The sequence below is a fragment of the Colias eurytheme genome, chromosome 29, assembly GCF_061535395.1.
Source record: "Colias eurytheme isolate Ceu_HAF_F1 chromosome 29, ilColEury1 Martin Lab GWU primary, whole genome shotgun sequence".
NCBI classification, from domain to species: domain Eukaryota; kingdom Metazoa; phylum Arthropoda; class Insecta; order Lepidoptera; family Pieridae; genus Colias; species Colias eurytheme.
This window is the reverse complement of record NC_143008.1, coordinates 1,796,302-1,815,520: the sequence shown is the minus strand read 5'-3', so window position 1 is coordinate 1,815,520 and position 19,219 is coordinate 1,796,302. Positions and strand designations below refer to the sequence as shown.

At 35.0% G+C, this 19,219-nt stretch overlaps 1 protein-coding gene across 2 annotated transcripts; it reads left to right on the top strand.

Moving 5' to 3' along the window:
• Positions 1 to 6,456: 6,456 nt before the first annotated feature.
• LOC149896061 (uncharacterized) lies at positions 6,457 to 18,759 on the top strand. 2 transcript variants are annotated; one of them, XM_090117802.1, is made up of 5 exons: positions 6,457 to 6,689; positions 15,944 to 16,030; positions 16,765 to 16,844; positions 17,501 to 17,628; positions 18,397 to 18,759. In XM_090117802.1, exons 1-5 carry the CDS (start codon positions 6,588 to 6,590, stop codon positions 18,534 to 18,536), a joined length of 537 nt encoding a protein of 178 aa, XP_089973928.1. In that variant the 5' UTR covers positions 6,457 to 6,587; the 3' UTR covers positions 18,537 to 18,759. The 2 variants fall into 2 exon arrangements, with proteins under 2 accessions (XP_089973928.1, XP_089973926.1); XM_090117800.1 differs by having other exon boundaries at positions 16,750 to 16,844.
• Positions 18,760 to 19,219: the final 460 nt, after the last annotated feature.

Below are 19,219 nucleotides of genomic sequence, written 5' to 3'. Positions count from 1 at the left end.
ATCTTAAGTGGTAAGTACCTTCTTATTAATCACTACATAGTATAAAACAAAGTCGCTTTCTCTGTCTCTATGTCCCTTTGTATGCTTAAATCTTTAAAATATGCAAAATTTTGTTGCGGTTTTTTAAAATAGATAGAGTGATTCAAGAGGAAGGTTTTACTAGGTATATAATTTATTAAATTTTAGACAAAGCGGGCGAAGCCGCGGGCGTTAAGCTAGTACTGTATAAAAATGGAATCACAAAAACTGAAATTATTAAAAAAGATAAAGATTAAGCCGTGGCACAGAATACATAATAGTAGCTAAACGCTACAGAACGGACACTCTCCGCCTCCCGCCAAAATTAAACTTACCTCACCCCCGCGATCAGACATAAAATGGGCCATATTTTTCTGCAAGGACGATACGCAACGAAGATTGACAACATTAATCAAATTGAATTAAAGTAATTTTATTATTTTGGATTTGTGATTATCGTTTTTCGTAGAAAATGGTTAGTTATTGTGCTGTTTACGGATGTATTTCATCAGAAAAACGCGAATTTTTTTTTACGCTAGTCACAAATGTGCCAACCATAAAGCGTTAACACACACATTTGCAGTCTCTACAGTGTGACTGTCAAAACGATCATTTTGTATGGAGTGTCCGGGGTGTGGCCGTGGGTTAAATCGGATTCCTACCGACCGAAACCCCACTGTGTTACGTCCAGCCGCATCAATGACGGGGCCACGTACGCGTATGGTAGAATTCGTCCGTGAGTCGTGACCATCCTACGCTTGTGGCTGCTTATTCGTGCAAATGTAAGTGACAGGCATCCTAGTAGACAACGTATTATTAGTAGTATTATCTTAGGTTATTATATTATATTGTATACTAAAACGCTTCGTGCGGTTACGCCCTAACAACATCTGTGTTGTATCACAGTCTGCTTTATCAGCGAGACTCATTAGCTGTCCATTGCGACCGTTATTGTGAATTACAGCCACGATTTTATAGTATTTATAGCCCGTATTATGTCATGGTTCGAGATATACTTGATGATGTTTGGGAATGATTTTTAAAACGCAAATGGTGTGTGTGAAAATTGTTATCTGCTGGATATTCAGGCAATTGATTAATAGACGCCGTATTACCTGTAGTATTACTAAGAGACTAAGATAACAATGAAACTGTTGATTTGATTAGTTTGCTGCGAAATATTCTATGCGCTTTTGCTTTTTCTTGTTTGTGTACACTATGTATGCTTAGGTATATCTTTACTTTAAAACTACGCAATGAATATTAATGGGGATTTTAAAAAAAGACGTGTGGCACTCGGGGACTGCCGCGGTAAAGCTATTGCATGCTATGCCTTCAAGCAGTTCAAGCCACACCTCCGCGCCCGTCGGAGTGGGGAGCGTGATGTTTTTCGTTACTAAATTTCTGGATTCGGTCCCTGCGCTCAAGGCCCGCGATAGAAGCTATGCAATAGCTTAATAAATAATGTGGTTGTCGAAAAGGGTTTTAGTATGTAATTTGTAAAGTTAAGCGAGCGAAGTCGCGGGTGGAAAGCTATTAGCTAGTAGTCTATATTTTTCCACCAACACACAAGTCGTTGTACAAAATCCAGATTTAGCTCTCAAGGATATAGATAAAGTATTAAAAAATTAGTATTTTTAAACCTATTTCCCGTAAACATAAAATCAACAAAAAATAAAGTTTGACGCAACCTCGTGCTTCAATAAAAATTACTGTAAATTATTTTTAGGGTTCAGTAAAGTTTGCAAATTCAAATGTATTCGAAACTAGCAGTTCGCCTCGGCTATACCCACATTTACAAGGGTTTTGAAGTAAGTAGTAGATTTGAATTTTATTTTGGTAAGTACGAAGAAACAAATCTCTATCTTATACTATTAGAGAACACTTCACGAAACAAAATGAAGAATAAGAGTTATTCACATTTTGTCGTATTTGGTCTCTGTGTCTAATTTAATCCAGTTCCGATCAGTCTTTTTTCCCGAACTTTCATACATAAGTACTCACTTTTTTTTAAATAACAATAGTAGAAATTGAACATTTGCTTTAAAATCAGAATAGTAAGAAACAGTTAATTCAACAGAACCACCTACAAAAGCAAACAACTCGAGCTTATAAAAAAACAACAAAGTTTATATTCTAAACAAAGAAACACATAAAAATCGATCAAACCGCACATAAAAATTTTATACGAGAAAGTTACGGCTTAAGAATTTTTAGATACAGTTCTTTTCCTTCTACAAATATACAATCTTGATGATTCATTTGATTTTATGGGAATACTTCTTTCAAATAAAAACGAAGCCCTTGCCCCGGACCTTGATATATTCTTTGGATCTCTTGCACAATACAAACATAAAATTATTAATTGCTTGATTAATAATAATTATTAAAATAAAGTATAAAATAATTGTAAAAATACTTAATTATAGATATCATTAATTAAAATAAAATTCTATATAATTTCGAGAACTATCTATTATTGTAAATGCAGGTAAATTAGCTTGGAGAAATTTTTGCATATGTAGTGGTGTGTATATTACTCAGATCTTAGAGCGCGTTTCCACTATATCGTTCTGGCCTATACAAAAATGTTTCGATATCCTAACATTACTATTTAATTTTATACTTATTCCTAGCAACACTTTGTTTTCAATAAAAACAAGTTTTTATTTGAAAGAAAATGGTTTTGACTTTATAAAAAAAAATATATCATTCAATTTTACGTCCTTGAGCAAACGACAAGGCGACTACCGTGAAACAATAAAATATCGTGTCCATAATAATTTGTTTCATAATTAATATTTGACCATAATAATTACGAAACAAAACAAATAAATAAATCGTCACTTGATAGTGGAAAGTCGAAACACGCACAAAACCAGAATAAACCAGTTTACGCTGTCCGCAGGTGCCACGTGCAGACTGCAGTCGTTTGATACCGTTAGAACATAAAGCACACATTTCATTCAAAAATTATAATTATTATGTACGTAGTTTAATTGATAAATTTTGTATTTGTTGATTGTTGTTATTATTTGTTATTATTGTTATAATATTTGTTGAAGTGAATTACATGTCCCGCAGCCGGAGGCCCCAAATGAAAACTCAGATGTACTTAAAAACTACATTTAATAGCTAAAATGAGACTTTTACACCCATGTCTGCACGATGCAGACCGGAGTTAAAGAATGAATTTATACAGTTTAATAATTATAAAGACGTAAGCTTGGATGCTAACTAAGGGAAATCGCATCCACATTCTATTCCCGTGCGAACGGCGTATTCAGCAGTTTTGTATGAAGGCAGGGCCATAACTAGTGTTTAATTTGTGTGTAAGTGTTGTAACTTTATATTGTTAATTCAAAATGGCTCCAGTGTTAAAACATGGTCGAGGCAAGCCTTTGACTTCTCAAACTAAAGAATTAAACTTTAAATGTCGTTTCTTTTTCAGGTTAGTAAATTTTTCATTTTAGTAACATTGTTAATGTAAAAGTTATATGTATGTTAAATGTGCAAATATTAAAATAAAGTCTCATCTTTTTCAGAGGAGAAACACATATAGTTTAATTTAAAATCCCTTATATATATAAAATAAAAACTAAAAATAAAATGTTGTTTTATTTTATTTGCTGACCATACACTACTACAAACGCAAAAATTTCTCCAAGCTAATTTACCTGTACACCTTTCATTGATAAGTACATAATATTAATTATTTAATAATGTTAATTTTATCAGTGTCAAATGTATTTATTGTTGGTGTGCCAAATTAAAATAAATAAATAAGCCCGAAAGCCGAAAAGACAAGTAAGTATGTAATATCGTATTTTGTTCCGATCTAAGCAAACATCTTTAATTCTAATTCTATTAGAATTTTATAACGCCCAATAATACTTACCATACTTACCATAATTTTATAATAATCTGCAAATGTTAGTTAATGAAGATTTTTAAACAAATCTAATCTTCTTATCTTCTTATATATAAAATTCTCGTGTCACAATGTTAGTCTGCATACTCCTCCGAAACGGGTGGACCGATTCTCATGAAATTTTCTGTGCATATCGGGTAAGTCTGAGAATCGGCCAACATCTATTTTTCATATGTACCAAAAATTCTCGTGTCACAATGTTAGTCTGCATACTCCTCCCAAACGGGTGGACCGATTCTCATGAAATTTTCTGTGCATATCGGGTAAGTCTGAGAATCGGCCAACATCTATTTTTCATATGTACCACGGGCGAAGCCGTGGCGGGCCGCTAGTACAAATATAAAATAACAAGTAAAAACCCTTTTTAAAGCTACGTCCCCGTCTAGGGTCTATAGATTCTTATATTATATATACCTACTTAATATTATAAAACTGAAGAGTTTGTTTGTACGCGCTAATCTGAAGAACTACTGGTTCGATTTGAATTCTTCTTAATTCTTTCGGTGTTATTTATCGAGGAAAGCTATAGGCTATACATATATCATCACGCCAAGACCAACAGGAGCGGAGTAATGCGGGTAAAACCGCGCGGCATAGCTAGTATATCAAGTCAGGACTTAGAAATAACTATATTCTTACCTACCTACGCCACATAAATTATTTAAATTATTTCTCATCGAAATGGATAAATCTCTTACTTACAATTACTTACTGTAAAGTGTAATCTTTCAATTTTCAAGCTTTCAGCTTTTCCAAAAATGTTATTTTCATAAAAAAAAACACATTTTACGTCAAACAAAATTCCCGCCAAAAGCTTTTCAGTTTGACGTTTAGTGCTGCGTTTAGGAATTGTTAATCATTGCAAACGAGCGACATTGTTTGTAAATACGATCGACATTTTAATTGCCAGTTTAAATATTTTAAGAGGCGTAAAGGGCAGCGTGCACTGAATTGTTATTATACAATTTAATTTCAAAAAATACGAATTATGTATACGAATATTCAGTTATGAAGGTATTAGATGAACCACTAGCTCAATTGCTTGCTCTAAAAAAAGCGTGTGCCGAGCACACGTGTCAGAAGTGAAACTTCCTTGGCAAGATTCAGAGATACCATAACTGTCGCCTTCCTCAATGACGTGACCGTATTGTCATGACACGACCTGGAAATTTTACTCTCAACGCTCCTAAAGCAGTTTCACTTCAAAAAAATAAATAATGTGGCCTGTTTAATGTAAAAATATGCAGTGGATATACTTAAAAATGTTGATGAAGAAATGTTTTATGAGCGCCGTTCCTTACAAGCATCATTGGTATATTTGTGTTATTTTAGTTCAAAGCTATTCTAAACGATTGTGCGTGGAAAATATATTTTTTGCACTTTGTACATATTAGTGTATAGTGAAGGGTAACATCATGGTTATATTTAAGCAAATAACGTTGTATTTAGCCGACTTAAAAAAGGCCGGTTGTATTTCTTGGAATATAATTTACTAGTTGCGCCCCGCGGTTTCACCCGCGTGGCTCTGCTCTCGTTGGTCTTAGCGCGATGATATAAGCTTTCATCGATAAATAGGCTATCTAACACTGAAAGAATTTTTCAAATCAGACCAGTAGTTCCTGAGATAAGCGCGTTCAAACAAACAAACTCTTCAGCTTTATAATATTAAGTATAGATTAACGTATGGTAAAATCGAAATATTTCTAAACTTTTAGCTTAAAGCTTTAGTATTATCTTGTTCGTACCTATGTTTTAAATCTAGGTAGGTATTCTTAGATCGCATAATAAATTGCAATTTCGTCAAATTTAAATATTTTATACGTATTCAACTTGTTTCCAAGTAATGAGTATTGTATCACATGAACTTTTATAAAAATTTAAAACAGATAATTTACGAGAATTCAACATTATCACTCAAACGAAACTTACATGCGGCAAATCCTCATTGCGATACGGCGACGAATGACAATACATAAGTAATCTAATATACAAAATTCCCCTGTCACAATATTAGTAAACATACACCTCCAAAACGGCTGGACTGATTCTCATGAAATTTTCTGTGCATATTGGGTAGGTCTGAGAATCGGCCGACATCTATTTCATACCCTTAGGTGATAACAATATTAGGCAGAACAAATTTTGAATTAGAATAATTAACACCCAGTCACAGAGCAAACATATATGTATAATGTTCATCACAATAATGTTTGCCCTAGGTGGGAATCGAACCCACGACCTTCGAAAGCTTCGTTGTGGCTTCACTACCAACTAAGCCAACTACTATTTTTTAGTAAAATTCTTGCAAAGGAACAAACACACAATAAAACTTTTCTCTATATTATAATATTAGTTTAAAATATTATGATATCAAAATCATTATGATATCAAAACCCCAGACTGAAATACATGTGTGTAGTATCAATTCATAAACTGTTAATTCGATTAAAGTCTAAAAATAATCGCGTCTTGCTGTCTATGCCTGTTCCAGTTCCCTGGAGGCCATCGCCGATTTGACGTCTCGCGCGTTTATCGATGTTCCAAATTTAAAAATTTAAAAAGTTAATGTCAAAAGCGCGCTAAAAAGGCGCCAGTTTTGACGTTTTTGTTTCGTTTGTGGTTGTGATTAAAAAAAAACATGACTCGGAAATTGTACGTGGTCTTTCTTTTGTTTATAATTTTTTGGGAAATCGATGGGAAAAGTTCGGAAGAGAGGACTCAGGAAACACGCAGTGTAAAGGTAAATTATTTAATTTATGCATTTTTTATTTTTAAGAATAATTAAAAAAATATTACTTCTGTGTGAATATTCTAAAATTTAAACAGATAATAAAAAAATATTCCCGATAAACATTATTAAACATTTAGGATGTATTCTATTATTGCTATATTTTTTTTTATTTGAGTAAGTATTTAAATATATATTTTAATAAATTAAGTCAAAAAAATATCACTCTATTTTCTTTTTTCTCAAAACATTTGTGACATGTATCATGATAAAAACGGCAACAAGAGTTTATGATTTGCCATAAATTAAAACTGTTCTCTATGACAAAAAATAATATGAAAGTACTGGCTACAAAAAAGCACTAGTGGAAAAAAATATAAATTCGAATAAGAAATTAAATGGGGAAACTTGATTCAAAACTAGTTTTGAAAATTAATTAAAATATAGAAATGTTGAAACTTGAAAGTGAAATTAAGTATTTATCAAGGTGCGTATTTTTATCATTAATATTTTATATCCAATAAATCAAAATCCTCTGAAAATCAGTGCAGCAATACATTTTAAATAATGGTTGCGCTTTGCTGTCGGGGAGTCCTTTTTGCCACCATTGCTATCTTTTTTTTCTGTTCTGTGTTAGATTAAGATTTATAATTTTTTACATGGTGGCAAATAAAACGTTTTCTATTTCTATAATAAATTATATAAATTGTAGACTTCTATATACTTAGCTACAATTTTTTCTACACACAGAAAAGTAAAATTTACAAGCGCACAATTTCTAAAATATGTTTCATAATTTAATGTTTACAGTCGTATCGCTAGAAATGATCTAAGATTTATTATTTGGATTAATGTCTTGTGCATTGAGTTTCTACGTAACTGCGCTAACTATTGTGTATTAATCCATACTAATATTATAAATGCGAAAGTAACTCTGTCTGTCTGTCTGTTACTCAATCGCGCCTAAACTACTGAACCAATTTGCATGAAATTTGGTATGGAGATATTTTGATACCCGAGAAAGGACATAGGCTACCTTTTATTGCGAAATATGTACCACGGGCGAAGCCGGGGCGGACCTCTAGTATTAAATATTTTATTTAAATTAAAAAGCATTTATTTATATAACGCGAATGGTAAATGGTGACATTAACATTGATGTTTATAGCAAAGTAAAAACTTGCAATTTATAAAAAACCTGTAGGTATACTGTTAAAGACCATGCTAAATATGAATTTCTTCAGATTTCCATGAATATATTACATACAAGTAATCCACCCGGAGTTTCGTCCGCTTTGTCTTAATCTTAAATTTTTTTAATGATTTATACGAGAACTTCCTCCGTTGCTAAGTTTTAAAGAAACCAGCCCCCCTTTTTTTTTTTTTTTTTTTTTTATAGTGGGGAAATCTTCCAAAGATACCCACGGCCCCCGGGGAAGGAGCCGTGGGTTATGTCGGATTCTTACCGACTAAAACCCCACTGTGTTCCGTCGAGCCGCTTTAATGATGGGGCCGCGGGTATTTGTTGGAATTCTTCCGCGACCCCCTCGGCGGCAGCCCATCTCCAGGCCAGGCGCAAGCCAAGAACAGGAAAGGTAGTTTGCCTGCTCTTCCCTCCCGTTGGCGGCATGAGCGGAACACGTCTCAAGCCGCCTCACCGCACCGGACGATGGATTACATTCCCCGTTCCACCGCCCGGCGCCCTTCGTCAAAACCAGCCCCCCTAGTCAAGTGGCTTTCTGTTAGCGTAGCGTTCAATAGAATAGACTACGAATGTATGAGATTGACGTAGGCTGTAGATAAGCGTAGCGTTCAATAGAATAGACTACGAATGTATGAGATTGACGTAAGCTGTAGATACGTTTATCTACAGCCTACGTCAATCTCATATGTCACGGCTAAAGGTAGGTGAGAACATAAACTTAAGATTAGCCGGCTAAACTTAGGTTTATTTTCGACGAGGTGTTAATGTTAGTTTGTTCTATCTTTAGCCGGCTAAACTTAAGTGTAACCGCAGGCCCGTGGCTAAAAATGTCGGGGTGGGTAGATTTGGTTAGCGCCGGGCCGGTGGAGGGCTTGAGGGGCCCGCACAGTGCCAGAAAACACTCGCCCTGTTCCTTACATGTATTATAGTAACCAAATCTACCCACCCCGACTCAGGGCAGAAAGCTGGTGGCTAGGTTAGGTTAGGTTAGAACTCTTAAGACCCGCACGAGCCGAGCGAGCGCAGCGAGCGTGCTGCGGCAGCAGCCGGCGAAGTGCCAGAAAACACTCGCCCTGTTCCTTACATGTATTATAGTAACCAAATCTACCCACCCCGACATTTTTAGCCACGGGCCTGCGGTTACACTTAAGTTTAGCCGGCTAAAGATAGAACAAACTAACATTAACACCTCGTCGAAAATAAACCTAAGTTTAGCCGGCTAATCTTAAGTTTATGTTCTCACCTACCTTTAGCCGTAACACATACATTTCGTAGTCTATTCTATTGAACGCTACGCTAACAGAAAGCCACTTGACTAGGGGGGCTGCATATGGACAGAAAACAGCGCGAAGCGACTTATGATTAGGTATGTAATGTAGGGCTTTATAAAAATTAATCCTCTATCGTTTCCAAAAGAAAGTGAAAGATGTATGGGAAAAGAGAAAATCCTTCAATTTTTAACGTCTAAGTTCACGCAAAGTCGCGGGCACTACCTAGTTCTGTATAAAATTAATCTTGACAAATTATAATAGCATGCAATATTTTTCATTTTTATAAACGCGTTTGGTGTTTAAAATAAACAAATTTTAAAGTAAATATCCTCTCATGGCTGTCAATCAAATACATAATATGTTTATCTTAATTTTAATCTTAATACTATTATAAAGGCGAAAGTTTGTATGGATGTATGGATGTTTGTTACTCTTTCACATAAAAACTACTGAACCGATTACAATGAAATTTAGCACACATATAGAGGGTATCTTGGATTAACACATAGGATAGGTTTTATCCCGGAAATCCCACGGGAACGGGAACTATGCGGGTTTTCCTTTGAAAACGCGGGCGAAGCCGCGGGCGGAAATCTAGTAACATTTCACAAATAAATAACTCATTCGCCTACAATACGTTTTGTATATAAATATTTCAATCTTTGGAATAAGAAATGAACCTTAGAAAAATATAATTGATCTTGAAAAATGAAAAAAACTATATGAAGTTGAAGAGTTTGTTTGGTTGAACGCGCTAATCTCAGGAACGACGGGTCCGATTAGATTTCTTTAAGTTTTTGATAGACCATTTAACGAAGAAGGCTATAGGCTCGCTAAGACTAAAATGAACGGAGCATTGTGAGTAATACCGTGGGGCACAGGTAGTTATAATAAACTACGTGTGTACATAGGTGTAAACACCGTTTATATGTGTTGTTAACTTGTAAAACAAAAAAGATACATAGATTATGTTGTACAATTTTGACGAATATTGTCATATTTCTAAAACATATTTTTAAAGTGAAACTTTTATTACATCGTCTCAAACTTTTTGGTCTGTGTAGCGCATGTCGCGGCTGCCGAGTAGGTATACCTACTCGGCAGCCGACCGTCACGCGACATGCGCTACACAAAGCAGTGTTCGGAACCGTTCGAACAGTTTCACCGTGGTTTCATAAAACCACACAACATTTTTTATTATTTATATCTCTGGTCTCTACTTCCTTCCACACGCATCGCGATGACCCATACTCGTACATTTTGCGTACATCCGACATCTGCATTGTAATATGACACACAAGTACGTAAATGTACAGAACGCCTACTACATACCTACTATTGCACGCCTCATAAGCGAAGCGTTGAGGTGGGTACTACTGTCACTTCGCGCAAAACATCTGATTTTTCAAACTTAAAATGTCTTTATGTATCATACATTGCACTTGTAAGATAATACATACACACACATATTAAGAAAAAACACTATTTTTAACATTCATGATATTTTTGATGTAATTTTTGTTATTTAAACTAGTTAAAAAACAGTTTAAAAAAGTTCTGTCTTGGACGTCCGTGTGTCTGTATGTGCGGAGGATTTTCTTGTTAACACGATAGCGACCGAAATACTTTACTAATTGAGTCTTTTTTTTTTCTCTTACGCTTGAGTATGCTCAGGAATTAGAAGAGAATTAGAGAGAAAGAACCCTTTCATTTTTCAGGGTCTGATTCGATGTGGTTTAATTGTTATTAAATAAACAAAAATAATAATTAATAAATGATTATTTAAAAAAAATTATGAGGCGTGCACTTTTGGATTTTCCAAACTATTTTATTAATATTTGGATTTTATACATAGTTACTAATACATATTTAATGTTTATTGATTTAACTTTCCTTGTTGGATGAGTTTTTTTTATCCTATAGCTAGGGATTTTCACTTTTCAGATAGATCAAGTGTACTAACTGTTCCCCGCAGTTTCACCAGCATTGCTCCGCTCCTGTTAGTCTTAGCGTGATGATATAGCGTATAGCCTTCCTCGATAAATGGGCTATCTAACACCGAAAGAATTTTTTCAAATCGGACCAGTAGTTCCCGAGATTAGCGTGTTCAAACAAACAAACAAACTCTTCAGCTTTATAATATTAGTATAGATTAGAGTTATAAACAAATTCACTTGTCTTGAGCAAAGAAAGCAGGGATACTGAAAAAAAAACAAACATAATGCTTAAATACTTTAATAAGTTAAAAAATAGAAACTTTATATGTACATCAAGCTTTGTATCTTTGTTTATGATAACTTTACTTAACAATAACTTTCGTTACTTAATTTGACAAAAAAATGTATGCGTGTACTAGAGTACACACGTAAGAAGTGAAACTTCTTTATGGCCTATTAAAAATGTCACGAGTATGGCGTAACGCAAAAATGTCACGCGTACGACGTAACGCAAAAATGTCACGCGTACGGCGTAACGCAAAAATGTTACACTAAATTTTTGTCCAACCCCGATAAAGAAGTTTCACTTCAAAAATAAAAATATATTCTTCTCATCCAAAATACGTATACAATTTTGAAGTTACTGTAACATACATACAAACATACCTTATTAAAACTCTTAAAATATTTTTTTTATTATAAACATACCTCAATACAGATAATAAATGGAAGAGTGATAAGGCCGCCCTCTGTGCTAGTTTAGCTATAAGTTTTAGTTTTAAGTAATTTGTATAACTAGCATAGTAAAGTGTAATAAATAAATAAATAAAATAAAATAAATACCCCTATAATTTTTTGCACAAAGGTCTTATAAAAATTTGCCAAAAAAAAAATTAGGTCACCTTATTTGCGCCCAGTACACGGCACAAAGCTTGCCAAACGACAATAACTATGATTTTGTTGCTAAATATTATAAATCTGTGTAATTGTAGCGACGCCGCTTGCCAAGTGACGCAAATTAGCTTATTTCTGATAATTCTCAAGGACGAATGCACTTGGCCTCGAAAGGGTTACAATGGTGGATTTTCCAATAGGCTGAGTAGTGAGTAGGTAACCATGGGCGTCAGATTTGAGATTATTTCATAAGAAAACAACTAAAATTACACATAAAATAACCGTTAACTTTATGAGAAACTAGCTTTCCGCCTGCGGCTTCGCCCGCGTTTTCAAAGAAAAACCCGCATAGTTCCCGTTCCCGTGGGATTTCCGGGATAAAACCTAGCCTATGTTACTCGTGGATAATGTAGCTTTCGAATGGTGAAAGAATTTTTAAAATCGGTCCAGTAGTTTATGAGCCTATTCATTACAATCAAACAAACAAACAAACAAACAAAGTTTTCCTCTTTATAATATTAGTGTAGATATATTAAAGACTAGTTTTCAGCCCGCGACTTCGCTTAATATACAGCAAAGTTGTGATATATACCATTTTAATATCTTAACTTTGTAGAAAAAGGCCCTGGATTATATTCGAGTCCCACTACAAAAGAACACTTTAATTGACTAAACTTCACTGTTGTACACAGTCAAGCCGCTTTCAGTTGCGGATATTGGTACTAGCTGTGCTCCGCGGTTTTTCCGCAGTGCTCCGTTCCTGTTGATCTTAGCGTGATGATATATAGCCTTCCTCGATAAATGGGCTATCTAACACCCAAAGAATTTTTCAAATTGGACCAGTAGTTCCTGAGATTAGCGCGTTCAAACAAACAAACTCTTCAGCTTCTTAATATTAGCATAGATTTGAAAGCGAAAATATTCGAAATATACATATAGAAAAGTCTTTGAGCTGAAGCACATTATTCCATGCTAATTGGGCATATTCTGTTTTCTACTATATAAAAATAAGTCGGGTTTTCCTTCCTGACGCTATAACTCCAGAATACACGAACCGATTTCCACGGTTTTGCATTCGTTGAAAAGGTTTAGGGCTCCGTGAAGTTTATAGCAAAGAAAAAGTGTCTCTGGTGGCGAAACGGAGTTCGCCCGGTTTGCTAGTTATTTTATAAAAATGAAGCCACAGCAATTTGTTTTGCTGTTTATATACGGCGTCGTTTGCAGTCATATAGTAAGCTCACACCGGCCAAGTGACACACCCACTATATACACAATATACAGATACATAATATATCTGTCAACTGTGCTATATACATATCTCACTCAATTCTGCTTTGAGGCGGTTTGTTAAGTGTCAAATACATATAATGCTTGTTGTGTTTAAAATAAAATGTTGAATATAAAAAACGTATTATTTTTAAACTGTCTATGATTTGGCGCCAAATGTGTGCATTGTAAACATATTATTTATAATCATGATTTTAATATTTTGTTTAAGATGAAACTAAGTATAAAATCTTTTACGCATATACTATATTTGAAAGAAAATTATGTTTGATAACATTTATCTTACTTGATCCATCTAAATATATAAAACTCAAAGGTAATTGACTGACTGACTGACATAGTGATCTATCAACGCACAGCCTAAGGCTGCGTTTCCATCTGCAAGAAAACTTTCGCAAGAAATGTCCGACAGTCTGTCCGACAAACAAATGACTTGTAACTTGTAAGCTACTGTCAGACAGACTGTCGGACATTTCAGATGGAAACTCGGCCTAAGCCCTAAACTGAATCGGACTGAAATCGGACTTTTTGGTACAAGTAGATACCACATAAATTGCTATGGAGAAACCTTTTTTTATCTAATCCGTGATGGAGAACCTAATTTTCATACTTTCGTACAATCATTATATGAACAAAAGTGTGAATAAAGTCAATCAAGGCAACACATTACATTTAATTCTAGAAATGTGGGCGTTGAAAAATTATTGAATTAAAACATTAACAATAACATAACTTTTGCTACGATTACAAAAAATATAATTTTATATTCAATCTCTAAAATAAAGCCCGGCATTTTTATTTTATTATTACTCATTCGAATTATTTACACAGCATTTTAGACCGCGTAACGACTGTGCAATAAAAAAGCGGTCAAGTGCGAAACGGACTTGCAACGCTGGGTTCCGTACAAAAAACTAATGAGCTTAAAAAAATGATAACCCATCCCATTTATGACCGTGTCTACAGTTGCTTGACTTCGATTTTTTTTTATTATTTGTTGTTACATAGCTGCAACAGATATACATAAGTCTTTTAAAATGTCAAGATTTGAACTGTCACGGTTCAAGAGACAAACGGACAAACAAACAGATAGACAGACGAACAGTGAAGTCTTAGTAATTTTCAACCGACTTCAAAAAGGAGGAGGTTCTCAATTCGTCCCTTATGTCTTATTTTTGTATGTATGTTACTCGATTTTTTCGCCAATTATATTTTGGATTTTAATGATTCTTTATTTAAGTAAGTATGTCCATGTGTGTTTATTGTGCTGTCCTTGATAAATAAATGTTTATTAATACTATTAATCATATTAAATAAATATTTATTCATAATGTTTCTTTCTTCTTTCTTTCTAACCCTAAAAATGTCTACCAATAAAAATTATACGTATATGTCATACATAAATATAAAGAATATAATTTTGCGTTTGGAGTATCGCCAAGATATCGGCCGATGGACGCGCGTAAATATTTCTTTCGAAATGCATTCGAGAACTGATGTGTTTATTGGAAAATGCATTTGCAAACGCATTATATTAGGGCTGCCTGTGCCTAGTTAATAATTAATATACTGTATGTATTTAGGTACCACTTGTATGAGAATTTAAGACAAACCCAATATGGACTTACATAAATACTAGGTACTAGGTACATACCGCCCGCATTTTCAAAGAATTCGCATAGTTCCCGTTCTAATGAGATTTGGGGATAAAAAGTAACCTATGTCTTATTCTGGGTCTTCAGCTACATACCAAATTTCATTGTAATCGCTTCTGTAGTATTTGCGTTAAGGAGTAACAAACACACACACATCCTCACAAACTTTCGCATTTATAATATTTATATAAGTATTTGGGACAACCCTATTCGTGTGAAGTTGTAAAAAGTTTAGATCGGGTTAAGTGCGGGAATAACTGCCTCGCTTCACGCACTGTTTCGGAGTTAACTGTTGGGCGTTTTAGTAACTTGTTTGTTTGTTCACCTGAGTTCGAGGTTGAATATAAATGAATGATGAAATTTGGTACGAATATAGTTTGAAACTGAAACGCCTGCAAGTGCCGGGCGGCCCAATGGCAATTGACAATGGCGTTGCAGTTGTTCTAAGGCACTATTTGACAAGGCTAGTAATGATCCAATTGGAGCTAAAAAGCCCGAAAACAGTAAAACCATGACAAGCTGGAAAGTCATAATTAAAATAAAAGAAATCTAGCAAGTAAATCTTTAGAAGAAAGCAATGAATCCCCAATGAATTAGGAAATGGAAACATTTTGAATTAAAATGTTAATTCATTTATTCCGGGGAAGGGGCCATGGGTTATGTCGGATTCCTACCGACTAGTTCCCCGCTCCATCGCCCGGAGAAACCTAAGCCTAGCAATTATTGCTCTTACATCTTAGGTTTCCTTCCCTTATATTTAACCCATTGAGCCCCAAACGGCCCGATCGGTCCACGACACAATAGATTTTCTATTGTGTCTGTGATTCCGGGGCCTGAGTTATTAACCGACTTCAATAAAGGAGAAGGTTCTCAATCCGTCTGTATTCTTTTAATTTTTTTTCCTGCGTTAATTCATAACTTTTGAGTAGGTGAACCTATTTAGATAATTATTTTTTTAAAGCTGGTGCCTGCACATTTAAATTTGGTTTAGTAATAATAATTTTATTTATATTTCCAGAGTGATGCCACCGCGCTAATATTTGCTGATGAGTTCAAACAGACAATAGAACGATATTTGTTTGGAATATGCCCACAGCCATATAAGGTAAGCCTATATTTTAATATGCCTTAATTATTCGAATTCAACTTTAATTGTTTTAGAATAAGGCAATTCGACGACTAGAGTTATAAGAATTAAGATCAAAAATTAATCTCAAAATTAGCTTTATTGACAGTGAGGGATAATTTGCTTTAATTGTTTGTTGATACTATCGAACTCAGAAACTTCCGATTTAAACAGATAATAAATATGAACCTTCATTTTTCAAGCATGCGTCTTACACATAAAACATTTTTTCACTAAGAGCTGGCGCGCACGAGCAACTTTGTCTCCGCAACTATTTTGTCTCTCCCATCAATTGTATGGGGAGCTGCGTCGCTACGTGCGCGCACTTTCATACTAGCCCATGGGTGGAGAGACAAAATAGTTGCGGAGACAAAGTTGCTCGTGAGCGCTAGCTCTTAGTCATGCGGCGCGATTCAAACCCGAGTCTACAGCATACTACGCCATACCTCCTAAATGATTGAGGATGGAAATTATGAATGGGCCGACGCGACGTGTCAATTGTTTTTTCGACAATCTATTTTTTTTTTAATAAACAGTACAGTTCAAGTTTTTTTTTTAGTAAAGGAATGTTTCAGAAATTTTTTTTATCTTCACTCTACTATATTCAGATACGGTCAATAATCCTCCCTCGATTTTAACAATTTTCACGATTATATCCGCAGTAGGTGAACCATATCATATACCATAATCCGGTACAGTCCCGTTGGTTGCAGATGCCACTCGGCAACAAGAACAAGAACGGGACCACCTTCACGTGTGACCTGGACACTGATCAGCAGGACTTGGCGGGGAGGTGAGTGGAATTTGTTAACGTTACTTGACTTACTCTTATCACTTTGGTATAAAAACAGCGTGTGTACTGAGCACATGTGTCAGAAGTGAAACTTCTTTGGCAGGTTTCAAAGATACCACCATCTTCTTTGAAATTTCACTCTCAACACACCTAAAGAAGTTTCATTTCAATGACTGTTTTTATTTTCTACACTGAAAGTTTCAGCAACAACAGCCTGGCAATACTTTTACAACTAATTAAGTTTTTAAAACGTTGCTTGTTATCGTTACTCTTATCGTTATCACTTAGGGGTATGAAAAATATCTACTTTGAATCTTGCCAAAAAGTTTTACTTCTAACACGTGTGCTCGGCACACACGCTCTTTTTTTTAATTATTATGTTTTATTTTGACTGGCCGGTTGGCTTGGTTGGTAGTGACCCTGCCATCCAAGCCAGTGGTCGTGGGTTTGATTCCCACACGGAGTAAATATTTGTGTGATGAACATAGATGTTTGCTCTGTGTCTGGGTGTTAATTATCTGTATAAGTATTTATTTAAAATGATATCTATTATGTATGTTTATCAGCCATCTGGTTTCCATAACAAGCGAAAGCTTAGTATGGGATCAGATCGTGCCGTGTGTGAAAAATGTCCTGAAATATTTATTTACAATCAGGCTAGCAACGCTTTCGCTTCGCGCGCACTCCGCGTCCCGCTCGGACTGTCTGCGGCTCGGCGCGGTGCTCGCGAACACGCTCGGCGAACTCGCGAGAACTGCGGCGAGCAGACAGATTTATTTGTCTAGTAAGTTGTTTATCGATAATGGATTTGAAAAACTATAGGTTTCAACTTTCAACAGCTAGAATGGCACACATGTACATTATATCAATACAACCAACGAACCGTCTGTCACACACACACAGTAATGTTTACCTACGTTACACGCACATTGTACTAAGACTGTATAAATCAATGTTATATCATAATAATTTTCCTGAAAAAAAATTGTGGCATTGTACACCTTTATTGTGTACAACACTTATCAAATAAGCATACATCCTCAAGCATATTATACATTTTTTAATACCTTTAGCTCACGTCATAAGTAGGTATTATTTCAATGTTATTTTAACACTAGCTGCTCCGCGCGGTTTCACCCCCGTGGCTCCACCCCTGTTGGTCGTAGCGTGATGATATATATAGCCTATAACCTTCCTCGATAAATGGGCAAAATAAAAAATAACGAAAGAAAGAAAGAATTTTTCAAATTGGACCAGTAGTTCCCGAGATTAGCGCGTTCAAACAAACAAACAAACTCTTCAGCTTTATAATATTAGTATTTAGTATAGATTATATTTTCTTTCGCCACCAACTGGCTTTGCTTACTACCACACTAGATACTGCTAAGATAGATAAACAGCTGTAGCAAAAAATGTCGTTACAACTTTTGGCCTTAATTCAGTCTAGGTAGTAACTATCTATTATTTAATCTGTGGTCTAGACCAGGACCAGGGGGCGTTCCATAAGGAGCTTCGTTCCAAAAACTAACTAATTTTAACTTAAATATTACAGCATCCGCTGCAGAAACAAAGAAGAGAAAACTATCGAAAAGCCAAAAGATGCAAATCAAAGCGAAACAGCGAACTGCTCTCGCTGTCAAGAAGAAGGCGGCCGCTGCAGCTGCTGCTGCTGCCAATAAAGTGCCAGCTTAATTGATAATTAAAATGAAAACGAGCGTGTGTGTGAGAAGGGAAACTTCTTCAAGATTCAAAGATACAAAAATCGTTGCCTTACTCCATGACGTGTCGTTATTGCCATGACGCGACCTTGAAATTTTACTCTCAACACGCCTGAAGAAGTTTCACTTCAAAAATAAAATAAAAAGATCCTCTAGAATTATCGCACAAATAGATGTTAAACATGTTTTAGAGACAAAGCAACTATCAATAATAAGTAATAACTATAATATAAATATCATGTTAGTTGAAATCTCTCAGATATCTTATCAATAAACAAGCTGCTCCGCGCGGTATCAGTATCACCCCCGTGGCTCCTCTCCTGTTGGTCTTAGCGTGATAATTATAACCTATAGCCTTCCTCGATAAATGAGCTATCTAACACCAAAATAATTTTTCAAATCGGACCAGTATTTCCCGAGATTAGCGCGTTCAAACAAACAAACAAACTCTTCAGCTTTATAATACACATTAGTATTAGTATAGATAAACATCTTTTGCAATTCATAATATCATTGGTACTGCAAATTCCCAATTATAGATCAATATTGTATGGCTCCTTACTTAGTTTATTTATAAATCTAAAATAACTATTTTTATTTCCTACTAGCGGTCCGCCCCGGCTTCGCCCGTGGTACATAATATTTACGTTTTCTCTA